The sequence below is a fragment of the Equus caballus genome, chromosome 17, assembly GCF_041296265.1.
Source record: "Equus caballus isolate H_3958 breed thoroughbred chromosome 17, TB-T2T, whole genome shotgun sequence".
In the NCBI taxonomy this organism is placed as follows: Eukaryota; Metazoa; Chordata; class Mammalia; order Perissodactyla; family Equidae; genus Equus; species Equus caballus.
In genome coordinates this window covers 86201189-86217501 of record NC_091700.1, presented here as the reverse complement: position 1 = coordinate 86217501, position 16313 = coordinate 86201189, and the positions used below count along the sequence as shown (strand labels likewise).

Here is a 16313-nt window from a genome sequence, read left to right as displayed (position 1 = left end):
TGCTTTACAATGAAGTAAAATCAGTGAGAAGTTCACCTAAGTCAGTGCTATTGTTCTGAGTTTTTATTCTCTTTTCATTGTCTTTTGAGTATCCATAAAGTGTTCACATTGGCAGCTTAATCTTCATTGTTATGAATACATTAACACAACACACGAACACACCTACATCCTGAATCCAGCTCCTTAGTAGCCAATTGTCAGAAAAACTTTGCCATATATGAGTGATGTTCTCCACCCAGTCATAACGTACCCTCTGATCCATATTTACCTCTTGCTTAACTTTCTCCAAGGTGTTTCTGAGAGGGGTATCCATACGCATCCCATGTATCTTTAGAAGCATCAGGCCCAGATGTTCTAGGTGCTAAATGATTCAAAATTTTAAAAATCTTTGAGACATGAGACCAAGGGCTAGTTTAGTGGGTGGTTATACAGTTTGAGGGAGGAAGCAGGACCACTCAGCTAAAGGTGCTGATGTGAGGAGAGAAGCCTGAACTACAGAGAAGAGAGTATAGATGCCAAGGATGGATAAAACAGGGACCTTGTTAAGCAGAATAACCTGTGCCCTCTCGGTATATGCTCCAGGTCTCTTTTTCTTCCAGTGTAGTTGCTACTGGGAGCAGTGAATGACCTCAGAACCGACCAAACAGCTTTTTCAAAGAGTACTCTGGCATCTCTAGCTTAGGTTTGGAAAGGCATTCATACTAAATTAAAAATGAATGATATCAGATTAACAGTGGAAGGGGAAATGAGAAGAGGGAAGAGAAAACAGAAAGACACTGTGCCACAAAGTGAAATGGAGATAGAAATGAAAATAAATAAAAAGGTTTACCAAGTCTGCCAGCATTGTAAAACCTCTTCTCACTTTCTCTCCATCTCTCTGTCCCCCTCGGTATCTCCATGTGACACAGTATACACAAAAAATAAATTCCCTATTTGATGTGCTACTTAAACTGCCTCCATGCTTCTTTCTTTCTTTTCCAGAATCTCCCCTTCCTAATTCTAGAGCTGAAATATGCACTCAGAATCAAATGAGAAGGTAAATGGGAAGAATGAATTTCTCTGGTCTTCCTTTAGCTTGACAAGAATAATCAAATTTTAGCTTTTGAAATGCAGCAAATTGTTATTTGATTATATTAAGATGAGTTGCTGGGTCAGGAGGATTTTAAACCAAAATTACACAAATGACGTAAATTTTCTTGGCTCCTCATACTTGATACAACTAATTTTAGACAAAGTGATTTTTAGCACTTGCAGCTGCAAATATAACAGATTCAAGATAACAATCAACACTAAATTTTGATATTTTGCTACTTTTGAATTACAGTATTTTTGAAATAAAGGCATTTCTTAATTTACTTCAATTTGACTTTAAAGTGATTCTTCAACCAACTAAATATGCAGTATGGTACTTATATTAGGCTAGAAGATATTTACTTATAGCAGACAGTCCATTTCCTGATGTTGCCTTACAAATTGTCCTCTGGTTTCTAGAATCTCACTCACTTTAGTTTCCAGGCTAATTCATTGCCTCAAAATGAAACACTGAAAGTAGAAAGGATACATGGATGAAGCAAAGCCTGTTGTCTATACAACACATCACTCCCTGATTCCTTAGTAACAGAATCCTGATTTTGTTGGGAGAGATAGGGAAAATGTGCCCAGCTATAAAATTACATTTCCCAGACTCTCATCACTGTCAAATAGAAATGGCAAGCAATGGGATATATTACAGCATATGAGGAAGCTATTTGGTGTAAAACTAATTCGGTCTGACTTTGTTTTTCCAAAAGGGCCTGCCATGGCTGTTGAGTATGCATTGTCTATCTGCTTAAGCATTTGCTATGTCCCAAAGACAAGAACAAATGGCCTTAAGATAAAGGGGCAACTTCCCCCCAACATTGGCATTTCCTTAAGGATAAGCTTCTTTCCTTAGGCTAGGAACTGATTGCTGTGCTTACCTGTGACAACCCAGCTCGAGACAACAGACCTGCCACCCTGCTATGCCTCAGAGACAGCAGACCTAGTACCTGCTGTGTCCATCAATTGCTGTGCCGACAGAGCAGTCTCGTGACTATTGTAAAACGGACGTTTCAATCACATGTGAAACATCCTCTTTGAGGGCATATAACCACTCTGTATATCCCGCTTCTTTGGTGCCCTTCCTTCCTTTAGGAAGGAAGGCCCAGGGCCATGGTCCTCACAGTTTGGCTCAGAATAAACTCACCCAAATTTTCATTTGTAGATTAGTTATGGATTATTTTCATTGACATCACGCAAGATGTGGCCAGGTGGCAGAGAACAGCTAATGAGAGGGCAGAGAAAGTCATTCGACAGGGCTTTGGGGAGAGTTTATTAGATACAGCCAACTCCACTGGCACCCAGGTTTTGCCTTTTGTTCTTTCTGTTTCCTCTTCCTCCTGCCAGAAATATATAAATGATGCCTGGAGACACAGGAGCCATCTGTGATGATGCAGTTAAAATCTATGCATTAAAGACACAAAAGATTGGTCACCTTTGTGCTGTCATAGCAGTTCCAGACTGCTCATTTCCAGTTTCATGAGAAAAAATACAATCTCTTACTAGTTAAGCTACTCTTTGGGGGGTGTTGACATTGTCAGCCTACCTCAATCCCTTAAGTGATACATTGAGAGATAATCTGACTGAAGCATTGACAGACAGACAAAAACAAAAGAGAGTGTCTTGTACTTAGACAATTACGGACATTATTTGCTTGAGTAGCTCATAAATTAGCTGTGGAATTAGTTCCAAAGTTTGTGTTTCAAAAATACTTTGACTATTTAGGGAAGTGCAAATCAACACCACAACGAGATATCACATCACCCCCATCAGGTGGCTACTATAAAAGAAACAGAAACTCGTGTATACTGTAGGAATGTAAAATACTGCAGCCACTATGGAAAATAATATGGCAGTTCCTCAAAAAATTTTAAATAGAATTTCCATATGATCCAGTAATTCCACTTCTGGCCATATATCCACAAGAGTTGAAAGCAGGGACCCCAAGAGACTCCTGTATTCATAGTAGCATTATCCACAATAGACAAAAGATAGAAGCAACCCAAGCGTCCATCAACACATGAAAGGATAAACAAAACGTGGTATATCCATACAATGGAATATTATTCAATCTTAAAAGGGAAGGAAATTCTGACATATGCTATAGCATGGATGAACCTTGAGGACATTATGCTTCATGAAATAAGCCAGCCATAAAAAGACAAATACTGCATGATTCCACTTACATGAGGTATCCAGGATAGTCAAACTCAAAGAGACAAAAAGTAGAATGGTGGCTTCCAGGGGCTGGAAGAAGGGAGAAATGAGAAGCTTTTGTTTAATAGGTATAGAGTTTCAGTTTTGCAAGATGAAAAAGTTCCGGAGATTTGTTGCACAACAATATAAATGTACTTAACACTACTGAATTGTACACTTACAAATGGTTGAGATCGTAAGTTTTACACTATGTGTATTCTACCACAACTAAAAAAAATACTTTTTCCAGTTGTAGCATCTGATAAAGTACATAGCCACTGAAAAAGGGCTTTCTAGGATGTTTGTTTAAGTAGGTAAACTCCAGAATGCTGTTTAAAAATTAATTTCATTGCTTTATAGTCATTTTAAACCAAATATTCTAGTGAAGTTACAATTCTATTTCATTCTTCATGGAATATTCAGGAAATTTTAGTTGAGCACTTACTATGAGCTAAACCCCATGCAAGGACCTGAGATGCACAGTGACTAAGACATTACCTCTATATCCTGGTACAACAGAAAAGGTATGGGCTTTGCTGTTAGACCAGATGCAACAAATGAAAGTGAATTCCAGCTAAAAGGTATAACATGCATATATGCAGAGTACTTTACATGAAAGGGCTTGGTAAGTTGAGGGAAGGGAAAATAATTTTAAGAATAAGGAATGTGGTAATGAGATTGAGGACAAAGATGTATAGGTACAATAGGGTCAGAGTGTTCTTTTACAAGGTTTTTTTAAACACAAGGAAAATAAAATATCTATAGGAAGATTCCCCAAAAACTTACATATTCTAGGAAAGAGAATTTCTAAACAGCATAACAGGTCTTAGAACACCAGCTGATGATCTTCCAGAAAATGAAAAAGCCATGGCCAGTATTCAATTAAACATTGAAAATCTAAAAGGGTGTCAAGCTGTTTGTATGTAAGGAATTTCAATTCAATTCTTTAGGCAATGGAGAAGCATGAGTTTTTTAAGCAAGACATTGACATAAATTGTTTTGTGGCTTTTCATTCCACTTTGTAAAAATTATGAACTATATCACTAACAAGTGAAATCCATGTACTGGCCACACTTTTTAAGAAGTAGACTATGACCAATAGCTGGAGCTCTCTGGGGGCTCATCTTTGATTTCATCTTCTTTTTCTTACCCAGAGATAATCAATATATTGAATTTTGTATTAATCATTCCCTTGCTTTCATTAGAGTTAGCATGTATCTTTAAAAGTTATATCATCAGAACTGCTTTGGAACTCTGTGTAACAGAGTCTTAGTATATGTATTCTTTCATGACTTGATTTTTCACTGACATTATATTGTCGAGATTCATCAGTGCTTACTTATATACCTGTGACTCACTTATTGTAAATGCTGTTTAGTATTCCATTGAATAAATAAGCCATGATTTATTTTGTCATTCTACTCCAGTGAACACTTGAGCTGTGCCCAGTTTTTCGTTATCACAAACAATAATTCTATAAGCTTTCTTGTACAGGTTTCCTGAAAAACTTTCTTTAGAGCAAAAGTTGGCATACTTTGGTCCATGGGCCAAATATGTAGAGCCTGCAAGTTAAGAATGATTTTTACAATTTTAAATTTAAAAAAAAAAAAGCAAAAGGGGGTTGGCCTGGTGGTGTGATGGTTAAGTTGACACGCTCCGTTTGGCTGCCCAGGATTCGTAGGTTCAAATACTAGGTGTGGACCTGCACACACACCGCTCATCAAGCCATGCTGTGGCAGCGTCCCACATACAAAATAGAAGACTGGCAACAGATGTTAGCTCAGGGACAATATTCCTCACCCCCTCAAAAAAAATCAAAAGAAGAATAATATTTCATGATATGTGAAAACAGGAAATTCAGTGTCCATAAGTAACAGTTTTTTGGAACATATCCACATGCATTTGTTTATGTATTGTCTTTGGCTACATTCATGCTACAATGGCAGAGCTGTCATCTAAGTTATCTACACTTCCTTCAAAGTGTCATTACACCACCTATTCCGAGATTGCATCCTCCTTTAATTTCTGTCATATTTATTGTGACGTTCAGTCCTTGGGATCTTGTCACATAAAATGTCTCCTTCTATGTACTTTAATTTTTATGTACTGTACCACCTTCCCAACTAAATGACAAAGTCACATATGGTTTGAGACCATGTTTCATGACATAAATTTAAAGCAGCTGCTGTATAAATCCTTATTTTTGTTATTAATAATCATGACAGTACTTTTCAGACGCTTCCCTTGGGACTGAAAGAATGTGTGCAGCTTCTTAAAATGCTGGATTTAAACTCAGGAAACAGTTTTAATGAGAAAGTTCGTTAAGGCTATTTGTTCAAAAAGATTTCTTAAAAATTTGTCTTCTTCTTCTGGACTTCGATAGAATCGTATTAATTTTTCTCTGTAATAGTGTATGGGCTTATGTTCTTATGTCTTTATAACACCGTAAGCCCTTGGAAGACATTAATCATTTTATTCATCTCAGTCTTCTTTCCCAATATATGATACTGTCACCTCCCCATAGATGATATGCAATACATTGTGAATGAATTAATGAGTTTGCACATCTAACTATACTAACCTTTACTAGAAGATGTGAAAGCAGAATACGTTTCCTTGTTTTTCACCAACATGTTTCACTCCTACGTGTTTTGTTGAAGAAACAAATAACAGAAGCAACAGAATAGTGACTTAGCAACCTTTGAACATATACTTATAAAATACTGCCTGTAGATGTAAGTATGGAAGGTTGTTGTTAAATAGCATATTTCAAGTTCTTATATCATTTCAAATGATTAACTTAAAAGTTATATATTTCACATACTTACTTTGCTATTTGAAAGTCACTGAATTTCATCAAACTAAAAGAATTTTCATCATGCATTTCTGCATTAGACATTTGTGAGGCATTTGTAATCTATTTCAAAGAAAATATGTAAACAAAAATCAAATCAATAGGTTATCTATTAATCAATTAATCTATTAATTGTTTTAATCTATCAGTCTATTTAATCTATTAACCAATAGATTAAAGGAAACTAAACCGTTACTCAGTTGATTATGATTTTGGTATAATCTTGCTTAGGGAGTAGAAATATAACAAATTGCATAAGTCTATAAATTCCTGCCAACTGAATGAAGCATAGGACACTTTTGCGTATTTAAGATATTCAGGGGCTGGCCCTGAGGCATAGTGGTTAAGTCCAGTGGGCTCCAGTTCAGCGGCTGGGGTTGGTGGGTTCGGAGCCTGGGTATGGACCTACACGACTCATCAAGCCATGTCACGGCAGCAACCTACATGCAAAGTCAAGGAAGACTGGCACTGACGTTAGCCCAGTGCTAATCTTCCTCAAGCAAAAAAAGAGGAAGATGGCGATGGATGTTAGATCAGAATGAATCTTCTTCACAGACACTCACACAAAAGATATTCAAATAAAAAACTACGAATAGGGTCTTTCTTTTTTTTGTTTTTGTGAGGAGAGATTGGCCCTGAGCTAAGATCTGTTACCAATCTTCCTCTTTTTTTTGTTTCTTCCCCAAAGCCCCAGCACATAGTTGTATATCCTAGTTGTAAGTCATTCCAGTTCCTCTATATGGGATGCTGCCACAGCATGGCTTGATGAGTGGTATGGAGGTCTGCGCCCAGAATCCGAATGAGTGAACCCCAGGCCACCGAAGCAGAGCGTGCGACCTTGACGACTCAGCATGGGCTGGCTCCCGGGTCTTTCTTATAGTAAGGGAAATCCGGAAGACTTACAGCATGATATTTTTAAAAAGTCACGTCAGCTGTGGGACTTTATTCAGGTGGAGAAAATTAAAGTTTTATTATATTATGTGATATCTGGCAATAACTGTATCCTCACATGGCGCCACCTATTTTCATTAAATAAAGTTTATGTACCTTAAAGTAATTCCAGATGATTTATTCTATTAAGCACAACATTCTTATTATAAAGCACTCATTAATCACTTCTTCCACATACAAAGAAAACTGCTATCATCATCAGTTTTCATTCATATTACCCTGATGTGAATAACTTCAAATAACATTTTGCTAAAAAATATTAAAGCACAATTGTGTCCTCGAACTACACACAGTTCATCACCAATCTGTGCTGGAAGGTTGTTGGTAACGGCTGTTAGAATGCTTTGCTGCTTCACTAACTTGAATGACCTTTCCTGAGTTACTCAATTTTTGCATTTTAGTTTTTCTATCTGTACACAGAAATTACATAGTGAAGAGACCTGAAATATCAGTCATACTCTTCTGTTCTACAGATGAGAAGCAAGCCCAGGGATGCCCCATCTGAGGAATATTTCAAATACACTTAAATTTCTAGGAAAATACTATGTAAGTTAAAGTGTATAATAAGTATGTAAATAAATGACCCTGGATTAGATTAATTTCAATCTCTTTAAAAGAGAAATGTAGCATTCCTCACTATTCTGAACTCAAATATAATGGAACATATATTAACACGTCTTAGTAGTGTCCTTTAATAGTGTATTTTATGCAGCTTTTTATATGGCAAATCATTTCTCAAAGATGCCATCAGATATGGTGACATTTAAAACATTCACTCTCAATATTTTATTCCCCTCCTCCAATAATTTGTCAGAAATTTAGTCCAAAAATAAGTGGGAATTAGGAGTTAATTAAAGCAAATACTTGTTAAAGATTCATAATATATTTTTCTATTATGCTTTGTAGATAGAAATTAAGCTCCTTACTCACCTGCCTCAGCTTTCTGCCTACCTATCCATAAAACAAGGACTCTTCAATATTTATTGAGCCCCAACAATATGGATTGTGCTAGGTACTGTAAGAGATGCTGAAATGAATAAGGCATGAGCCCTCAGGGAATTCCATCTTTAGTAGGAGAAATAAATAAGTACTGTATCCAAATTCTAAAGTGAGAATTATAAGTGGTATATGACCGTTAAAATAAAGAGCTTATGGAAATTTAAAGAAGGGAGAGATCAAACCAAGTAGGAGAAATCAGGAAATGAAAGCTGAACTTAGGAAGTGAGACCTAAGCAGAATTTCCAAAGCAAGGTCTTTTATGGAAAAGTATATACTAAACCAAGGAAGGGAAATGAAAAAGTGGAGCGCTCACATTTAGGCAGCTTCAAGACACCCAGATTCCCTACAGCAAAAGGGAGTAATGGGAGAAAAAAAAGAACGGATCAGTACATCCTCCTAAACTGTTTTCCCAGCTGCTGCTTCTCTTTACCGTATATTTTAATATTTATAATAAATTTACTCTCTTCGGAATAGAAAAAGAATCCTGACTAGGAGCCAGAATCTTGAGGTTCTGCCCAGTTAAATAAAACTGAATATTTTGATTTGATGAATCATATGTACTGGAAAGCCCGTTAACTCGGTTGCAAGGTTTTGTCTTTGAGCATGATATAGGAAATGCATGAGCTTTGGGGCCAGATAGTCCTCAGCTGATATCGAGACTCAGTCACAGCTGTGTGATTTGGGGTGATAATGATAAAAGCAACTAGCACTTTTCTATGAATTCTCACCAGTAATCCTCTACATCAGCTTTTCTCAAACTTTATTGCGCACAAATATCACCCGGGGTTCCTGTTAAAGTGGGGAATTCGGATTCGGTAGGTCTGGGCTGGGGCCTGAGACTGCGCTTCTAATGAACTCACAGAGACGCTGACGCTGCCGGTCTGTGGACCACCTCTGAATACAAAGGCTAAAGGCGTGGTTCCCAGCCAGCAGTATCAACGTCACCTGTGAACTTGACAGACATGAAATGCAAGTTCTTGGACCGCCACCCCCCCCCCCCCCCCACACACACACACCAGACCTACTGAATCAGAAACACAGGGATGAGGTCGGGCACCCTGTGTTTTAACAAACCCCCCAGGTACTGTCACAGGTTTTCGAACATGATTGCACACTTGAATCACGTGGGTGGGGGGAGGGTTAAATACTATTGACGCCCGAATCTCATCCCCAGAGATTCCCCTGTAATTGGTGTGTGGCGCCGTCTGGGCATCGGGCTTTCTAAAAGCTCTACCTGGTCAATAATATGCAATAAAATTTGAGAACCCCGTGAAGTAGGTACTTGAAGTCTGCTAGGCCTATTTTCCGCCTGTGTAAATGTGGATGATATGCACGCTGGTTCCTGCCTTCGCTTCCAGATTTCGGTGTATCCAGCCAGCCTTAGCCGGCCGCAATCCTAGTTCGGACTCAGGGAGTCCGCCTCCCACCCAGTGTCCCACAACCTTTGTCTGAGAATCGGAGGTCTGGTTGCAGACCCGCCGGAGCATCAGCCACACTGCTCCTCATTCCGGCGCCGCCCGCACCTACGTGGCTCGGGGCTGGCACCGCGTCGGCCGGCGGGCCTCCAAGGACGGCGCCGGAGCGGGACGCGCATGCGCATGGCTCTAGCCAAGCCCCGTCCCGAGTAACGGACTCGAGCTCCCCCCACCGGAAGTGGGCGGCCGCGCGGCGGGAGGAGCCGGCTGTAGCGTGGCGGCTGCGGGCAGTGGGCGCCGGTTCCCAGGGGATCGCGTTTCCCTCTCCGCGCGATGGCAGAGGCAGCCAATGTGGTGCGGCTGCTCCTCGGCTCCACGACGCTGTGGCTGTCGCTGTTCGGCTCCGAGACGGCCTCCGCGTCGAAGGCAGTGACGGCCCACTTGGCTGCGAAGTGGCCGGAGACCCCGCTGCTGCTGGAGGCCAGGTGGGTGCGGATCGGACCCTCTGCCGAGCCCGGCGCGGAAGGAGGGTGCGGCGGGGCTGGGGGCAGGCGCGGACCCCGAGGGCCCCTCGGACGCCGTCTCTGCGCCGGCCCAGGGCGCAAGATCTTGCACCGCGTCTCCAGGCGCCCTCGTGCTCGGCCCTCGAGCATCACCTCCTCCCCCGCTACCCCGCGCCCAGCACTCACTTGCAGTTCCTTTCCCCGCGGTTCCTACTTTTCCTTACCCAAGGTTTTTAAAACTTAGGGGCTTTTGTTTCATTCGTTTGGATTTTATTAGCATTTACGAAAGAAAAGGAAGGATGGGAGCGGAGTGTGGCGTTTCATGCAAGCACTTCAATCGATGTAGGCAGTTGTTTTTAGGAAACGGTACTTGAAGCATCTAGTTTCACAATGATAATATCATTCGGTCGGCTCCTGGGCTTCCTGTGGAGAAGACAGCTTCCCACAAGTTATTACTTTTTTCCGAAACTCCTCCACTGGAATTAGTTGAGAAGGTATCATGTACTGTGCGGAAACAAAACTACTAGCTATTGAATTTTGCTCGTCGTATTTCAGTAGTAAAATTTGCAAGTTCTTTCCTTCAGCCAGATGAAGTTTTAACGCCAGTTGCTTTTGTCAGTTCACCAAAGCAACAGCTTAGGGTCCTAAAAAGAGGTTGTCACCCCACGTTACGTTTCATATATAAGAGATTAAAAGTTTTTTTAAATTGAGATATGATTGACATTACATTAGTTTCAGGTATACAACGTAGTGATTCAATATTTGTATATATTGGGAAATGATCATTCTCAATTAAGGCTAACATCCTTCACCATGTATAGTTACAAAAATTTCGTTTTCTTGTGATGGGAACTTTTAAGATCTACTCTCTTAGCAACTTTCAAATACAGTCATCCCTCCATATCCGTGGGGGATTTTGGTTCCAGGAACCACTGCAGATACCAAAATCCACTGATGCTCAAATCCCTCATATAAAATAGAGTAGTACAATGAATACTATATGGAATATGGTATTATTAACCATAGTCTCCATGCTGTACGTTATATCCCCATGACTTATTTTATAATTGAAAATTTGTACCTTTTTGACCACTTTCACCCACTAGTCTCCCTGCCTCTGGGCTAGTGTATATGAGCTCTCTTGATTGTTTGTTTTTTAAGATTCTAATATAAGCAAGATCATATGGTATTTGTCTGTCTCTGACTTATTTCACTTAGTATTATGCCCTGAAGGTCCATCCATGTTGTCACAAATGGCAGAATTTCCTTCTCTTTTTATGGCTGAATAAGATTTCATTGATTTCATATATATGCCACATTTTCTTTATCCGTTTATCCATCAATGGACACTTAGGTCGTTTCCATATTTTTGCTGTTGTAAATAATGTTGCAGTGAACATGGGAGTGTAGAGATCTTTTCAAGTTAGTGTTTTCACATCCTTCGGATAAATACCCAGAAGTGGAATTGCTGGATCCTGTGGTGGTTCTTTTTAAATTTTTTGAGGAACCTCCATACCATTTTCCATATCGGCTGCACCAATTTTCATTCCTACCAGCGGTGCACAAGGGTTCCCTTTTCTCTACATTCTTGCTAGCACTTGTTCTCTCTTGTCATTTGGATAATAGCCAGACTAAACAGGTGTGAGGTGATAGCTCGTGATTTTGGTTTGCATTTCCCTCATGATTAATGATCTTGAGCACCTTTTCATGTACCTGTTAGCCATCTGTGTGTTTTCTTTGGAAAACTGTCTATTCAGATCCTCTGACCATTTTTTAATTGGAGTGTTTTTTGCTGTTGAGTTCTATGAGTTCTTTGTATATTTCGGATATTCACCCCTTATCAGATATATGATTTGCAAATATTTTCTCCCATTATGTGGGTTGCCATTTGATTTTGTTGATGATTTCTTTTGCTGTACAGAGGGTTGTTAGTTTGATATAGTCACACTTGTTTAATTTTTGCTTCTGTTGCCTTTGATTTTCATATCAAATCCAAAAAATCATCGCCAGGAATGATGTCAAGGAGCTCACTGCCTATGTTTTCTTCTAGGAATTTTATGGTTTCAGGTCTTACATTCAAGTCATTAATCCATTTTGAGTTAATTTTTGTGTATGGTGTAAGATAGTGGTCCAGTTTCTTTTGCATGTTCCTGTCCAGTTTTCCCAACTGCATTTATTGAAGAGACTGTCATTCCCCATTGTATATTCTTGGCTCCTTTGTTATAAATTAATTCACCATATATACATGGGTTTATTTCTGGGCTCTCTATTCTGTTCCATTGATCTATGTGTCTTTTTTTATGCCAGTACCATACCGTTTTAATTCTTATAGCTTTGTAATATAGTTTGAAATCAGAGAGTGTGATTCCTCTAGCTTTGTTCTTCTTTCTCAAGATTGCTTTGGCTATTTGGGGTTTTTTATAGTTACATGCAAATTTAGGATTGTTTGTTCTAGTTCTATGAAAAATGACATTAGAGTTTTGATAGAGGTTGCATTGAATCTGTGGATTGCTTTTGCATTGTATGGGTATTTTAACAAGATTAATTATTCCAATCCCTGAGCAGAGGGATTTATTTGTGTCTTCAATTTCTTTCATCAGTGTCTTATAGTTTTCAGTGTACAGGTCTTTCACCACCTTGGTTAAATTTATTCCTAGGTATTTTATTTCTTTTGATGGAATTGTTTTCTTAATTTCTCTTTCTGGTAGTTCTTATTAATATATAGAAACAAAACACATTTTTGTTTGTTGATTTTGTATCTTGCCACTTTACTAAATTTGTTTATCAGTTCTAACCATTTTTTGGTGGTGTCTTTAGGGTTTCTGTATATTATTTTATGCCACCTGCAAATAGTGACAGTTTTACTTCTTTTCTGATTTGGATTCGAGTCCATTACTCGGGATGGGGCTTGGCTATTTCTTTTTCTTGCCTAATTGCTCTGGCTTAGGACTTCAAGTGCTATGTTGCATAAAAGTAGTGAGAGTGTATATCTTTGTCTTATTTCTGATCTTGGAGGAAAAGCTTTCAGCTTTTCACTGTCGGATGTGATGTTACCTATGGACTTGTCTTATATAGACTTTATTGTGTTGAGGTACGTTCTGTCTATATCCACTTTGTTGAGAATTTTTATCATAAATGAGTGTTGAATTTTGTCAAAGGTTTTTTCTGCATCTGTTGATGATCTTATGATTTTTATCCTTCATTTTGTTATGTGTTTCACATTGATTTGCAGATGTTGAACCATCCACGCATTCCTGGAATAAATCCCATGACTGATGTATGATCCTTTTAATGTGTTGTTGAATTCTGTTTGCTAATATTTTGTTGAGAGTTTTGCATCTTTGTTCATCAGATATTGGCTTGTAATTTTCCTGTGGTGTTCTTGTCTGGTTTTGGTATCAGGGTAATGCTGGCCTTGTAGAATGAATTTGGGACTGTTCCTTCCCCTTCTGTTTTGGAAGAGTTTGAGAAGAATTGATATTCTTCTTTAAATGGTTGGTAGAATTCACCAGGAAACCATCTGGTCCTGGACTTTTCTTTGTTGAGAGGTTTTTCATTTCTGATTCAACCTCCTTACTAGTAATTGGTCTGTTCAGATTTTCTATTTCTTTGATTCAATCTTGGTAGGTTGTATATTTCTAGGAATTTATCCATTGCTTCTAGGTTCTCCAGTTTGTTGGTGTATAATTGTTCATAGTAGTCTCTTATTTGTATTTCTTTGGTATCAGAGGTAATAAAACAGTTTGTATTGAATAAAATATTCTAGCTCAAAATATGTTCCCTTCCTCTGTCTTTTCCCCAGTTTTTCCCAGAGCTTGCCTGGATCTGATCCCATTCTCAGTTCCAAATCAGTCTAACAGTAATTTTAGTGTTGTCCTGATTTCTGTTTGCATCGAGAGTCTTAGAACTGGAACTCTGCAGAATGTTCCCTAAGGTCTTTCACGATCTAGGTACAGTCTCTTGTACCAACATCATCATAGTGGGTTGAATGGCAGCTCCCAAAAAGATAGGTCCACATTCCAAACCCCTGGAACCTGTGAATGTTATTTTATTTGGAAAAAGGATCTTTGCGGATGTAATTAAGTTAAAGGTCTTGAGACAAGATATCATGAATTGTCTGGGTGGGTGATAAATCCAGTGTCCTTCTAAGAGACAGAAGAGGAGAAGACACAGAGAAGGAGGAGAAGGCCATGTGAACAAAGGCAGAGATTGGACTGATGTAGCCACAAGCAAAGTAACACCTGAAGCCTCCAGAAGCTGGAAGAGGAAAGGAAAGATACTCTCTAGAGCCTTTGGAGGGAGCGTAGCCCTACCAGTACCTTGATTCTGAACTTTTGGCCTCCAGAACTCTGAGACAATAAGTTTCTGTTGTTTTATGTCAACAAATTTTTGCTAATTTTACAGCATCCCTAGGAAACTAATACAGGCTTGGTACCTTGAAGTAGGTGCTGCTGTAACAAATACCTAAAAATATAGAAGTAGCTGTTGAATCAGGCAGAAGGTGGAAGAGTTTTGAGAAGTGTGGTAGAAAAAGCCTAGATTGTCTTGAGGAGACTGTTGGCAGAAATATGGACATTAAAGGTGATTCTGGTAAAGACTTAGAGGAGAGGGAGGGCCGTGGCAGGAAAAGCTCTGTCATCTTAGAGAATACTTAAATCCTCATGAATAGAATGTTAGTAGAAATGTGAACATTAAAGGCACTTCTGGCAAGGGCTCAGAAGGAAATGACAGATGTGTTGTTGGAAATGAAGAAAGATGACCCTTGTTATATAGTGGCAGAAAACCGGCTGGATTGCATTTTACAGTTGCGTGTAAAACCGAACTTGCAAGCCATGAACTTGGATAGTTAGCTGAGGAGATTTACAAGCAAAGTATTAAAGGTGTCACCTGGTTTTTCCTTACTGCTTATATTAAAATGCAAGAGGAAGGAGAAAAGTTGAAGAAGGAACTGTTACCGAAAAAGAAATCAGCATTTGATAATTTGGGAGAGTCTCAGCCTATTCAGATTGCAAAGGATGCTAAAATTTAGGAAACTCATTGTTGGGAATGTGTGCTCTGGAAAAAAGGCCGAACATGTGGCTGGACAAACTTTTGCTGAAATAGGTTAGGAGTGTGTCTCATGGATCCACTCAACTATCTCAGCAGAAGCCAGGAATAGAGATGAGCTTATCCAGGAAGGATCCATGGAGGATCCTTGTGTAATGGCCCCCCCCTGGTGAGATACACAAGAAGACGCGTAAGTGTTTTGATTATGTTGTATCAGCAGAAACACTGCCAGCTTGGATCAAAAGGGACAGAGACAAGATGAAAAGAGAGAAGGCTGTCAGACTTCCAAAATTGTATAGGTAGGGAAATTGACTGATAGAACTGCTTGGCTGCAAACATGTACTACCCTTCAAGAAAAAGGAAGAGTGACACTAAGGGCAGAGCTGTGGCAGGCAGCATAGAGGGTGGAGCAATAAGCCTCAGAGAATTATGCTCAGTGCTTGAAACCTAATAGAATTTGTTCTCCAGGATTTCATACTTGCTTGGGACAGACGACTCCTTCATTCTTTCTAATTTCTCCATTTTGGAATTGGAATGTCTGTCTTTGGAATTTGGAATACCTATCTCACCATTGCGTTTTGGAAGCAGATCTGTTTTCTAGTTTCATAGGTCCACATACAGAGAAGAATTTTGCCTCAGGATGGAGCATACCCCGGATCTCACTCATACTGTGTTTAGATGATTTACGTGATGAGATTTGAGACTTCTAATGATATTTGCATGAGCCTTTGGATTTAGAGATGATGCTATAATGGGTTGAGATTATGTTAGGGGATGTTGGGATGGGGTAAATGTATTTTGTATATGGGACAAATGTGGATTTTAGGGAGCCAGAAGGTGGACTGAGGCTTGGATGGTGCCCGTCCTCCACCCCGCAAAAGATAAATCCACATTCTAACCTCTTGGAACCTGTTGTGTTTATCTTAACAAAAAACAGAATCCAGATTTTTGACCTTCAGGACTGTGAGAGAATAAATTTCTCTTGTTTTGAGCCACTGTTTGTGGTAATTTATTATGATAGCCCTAGGAAAGAAATATAACACTCTACTGCAGTCTTTTCTTCATTGATACCTTATTTGTGGACATACCATATTACTCCTCTCTTTGCCTTATCCTTTCCCCTGATAAAACAAATGTCTTAGGGTCTCATAATATTTGGTCAATACTTTTGTAATAATCTTTGTTGCAAGGTATCATGTATGCTAATCTATCCTGCTAAAATGTGAGCTTCAGGACATGAGAGTATTTCTTATTCATGTGTATTTTGCCAAG

General features: G+C 39.2%; 1 protein-coding gene and 1 long non-coding RNA gene across 4 annotated transcripts in view; one reads left to right on the top strand and one right to left on the bottom strand.

Moving 5' to 3' along the window:
* Positions 1-2329: 2329 nt before the first annotated feature.
* On the bottom strand, positions 2330-9635 carry LOC138918557 (uncharacterized). The gene is made up of 5 exons (XR_011428051.1): positions 9312-9635; positions 8391-8420; positions 6102-6190; positions 3264-3324; positions 2330-2481 (listed from the first exon to the last, which is right to left on the bottom strand). It is a non-coding gene; the product is annotated as an uncharacterized lncRNA (long non-coding RNA).
* Positions 9636-9669: 34 nt separating this feature from the next.
* UGGT2 (UDP-glucose glycoprotein glucosyltransferase 2) overlaps positions 9670-16313 on the top strand; it is a 184724-nt gene continuing 178080 nt past the window's right edge. For all 3 annotated transcript variants that reach the window (XM_001916487.5, XM_023621731.2, XM_023621734.2), the window contains exon 1: positions 9670-9977. In XM_001916487.5, coding sequence (XP_001916522.1) covers positions 9826-9977 — 152 coding nt within the window. In that variant the 5' untranslated portion in view covers positions 9670-9825. The remainder of the gene's footprint in view (positions 9978-16313) is intronic.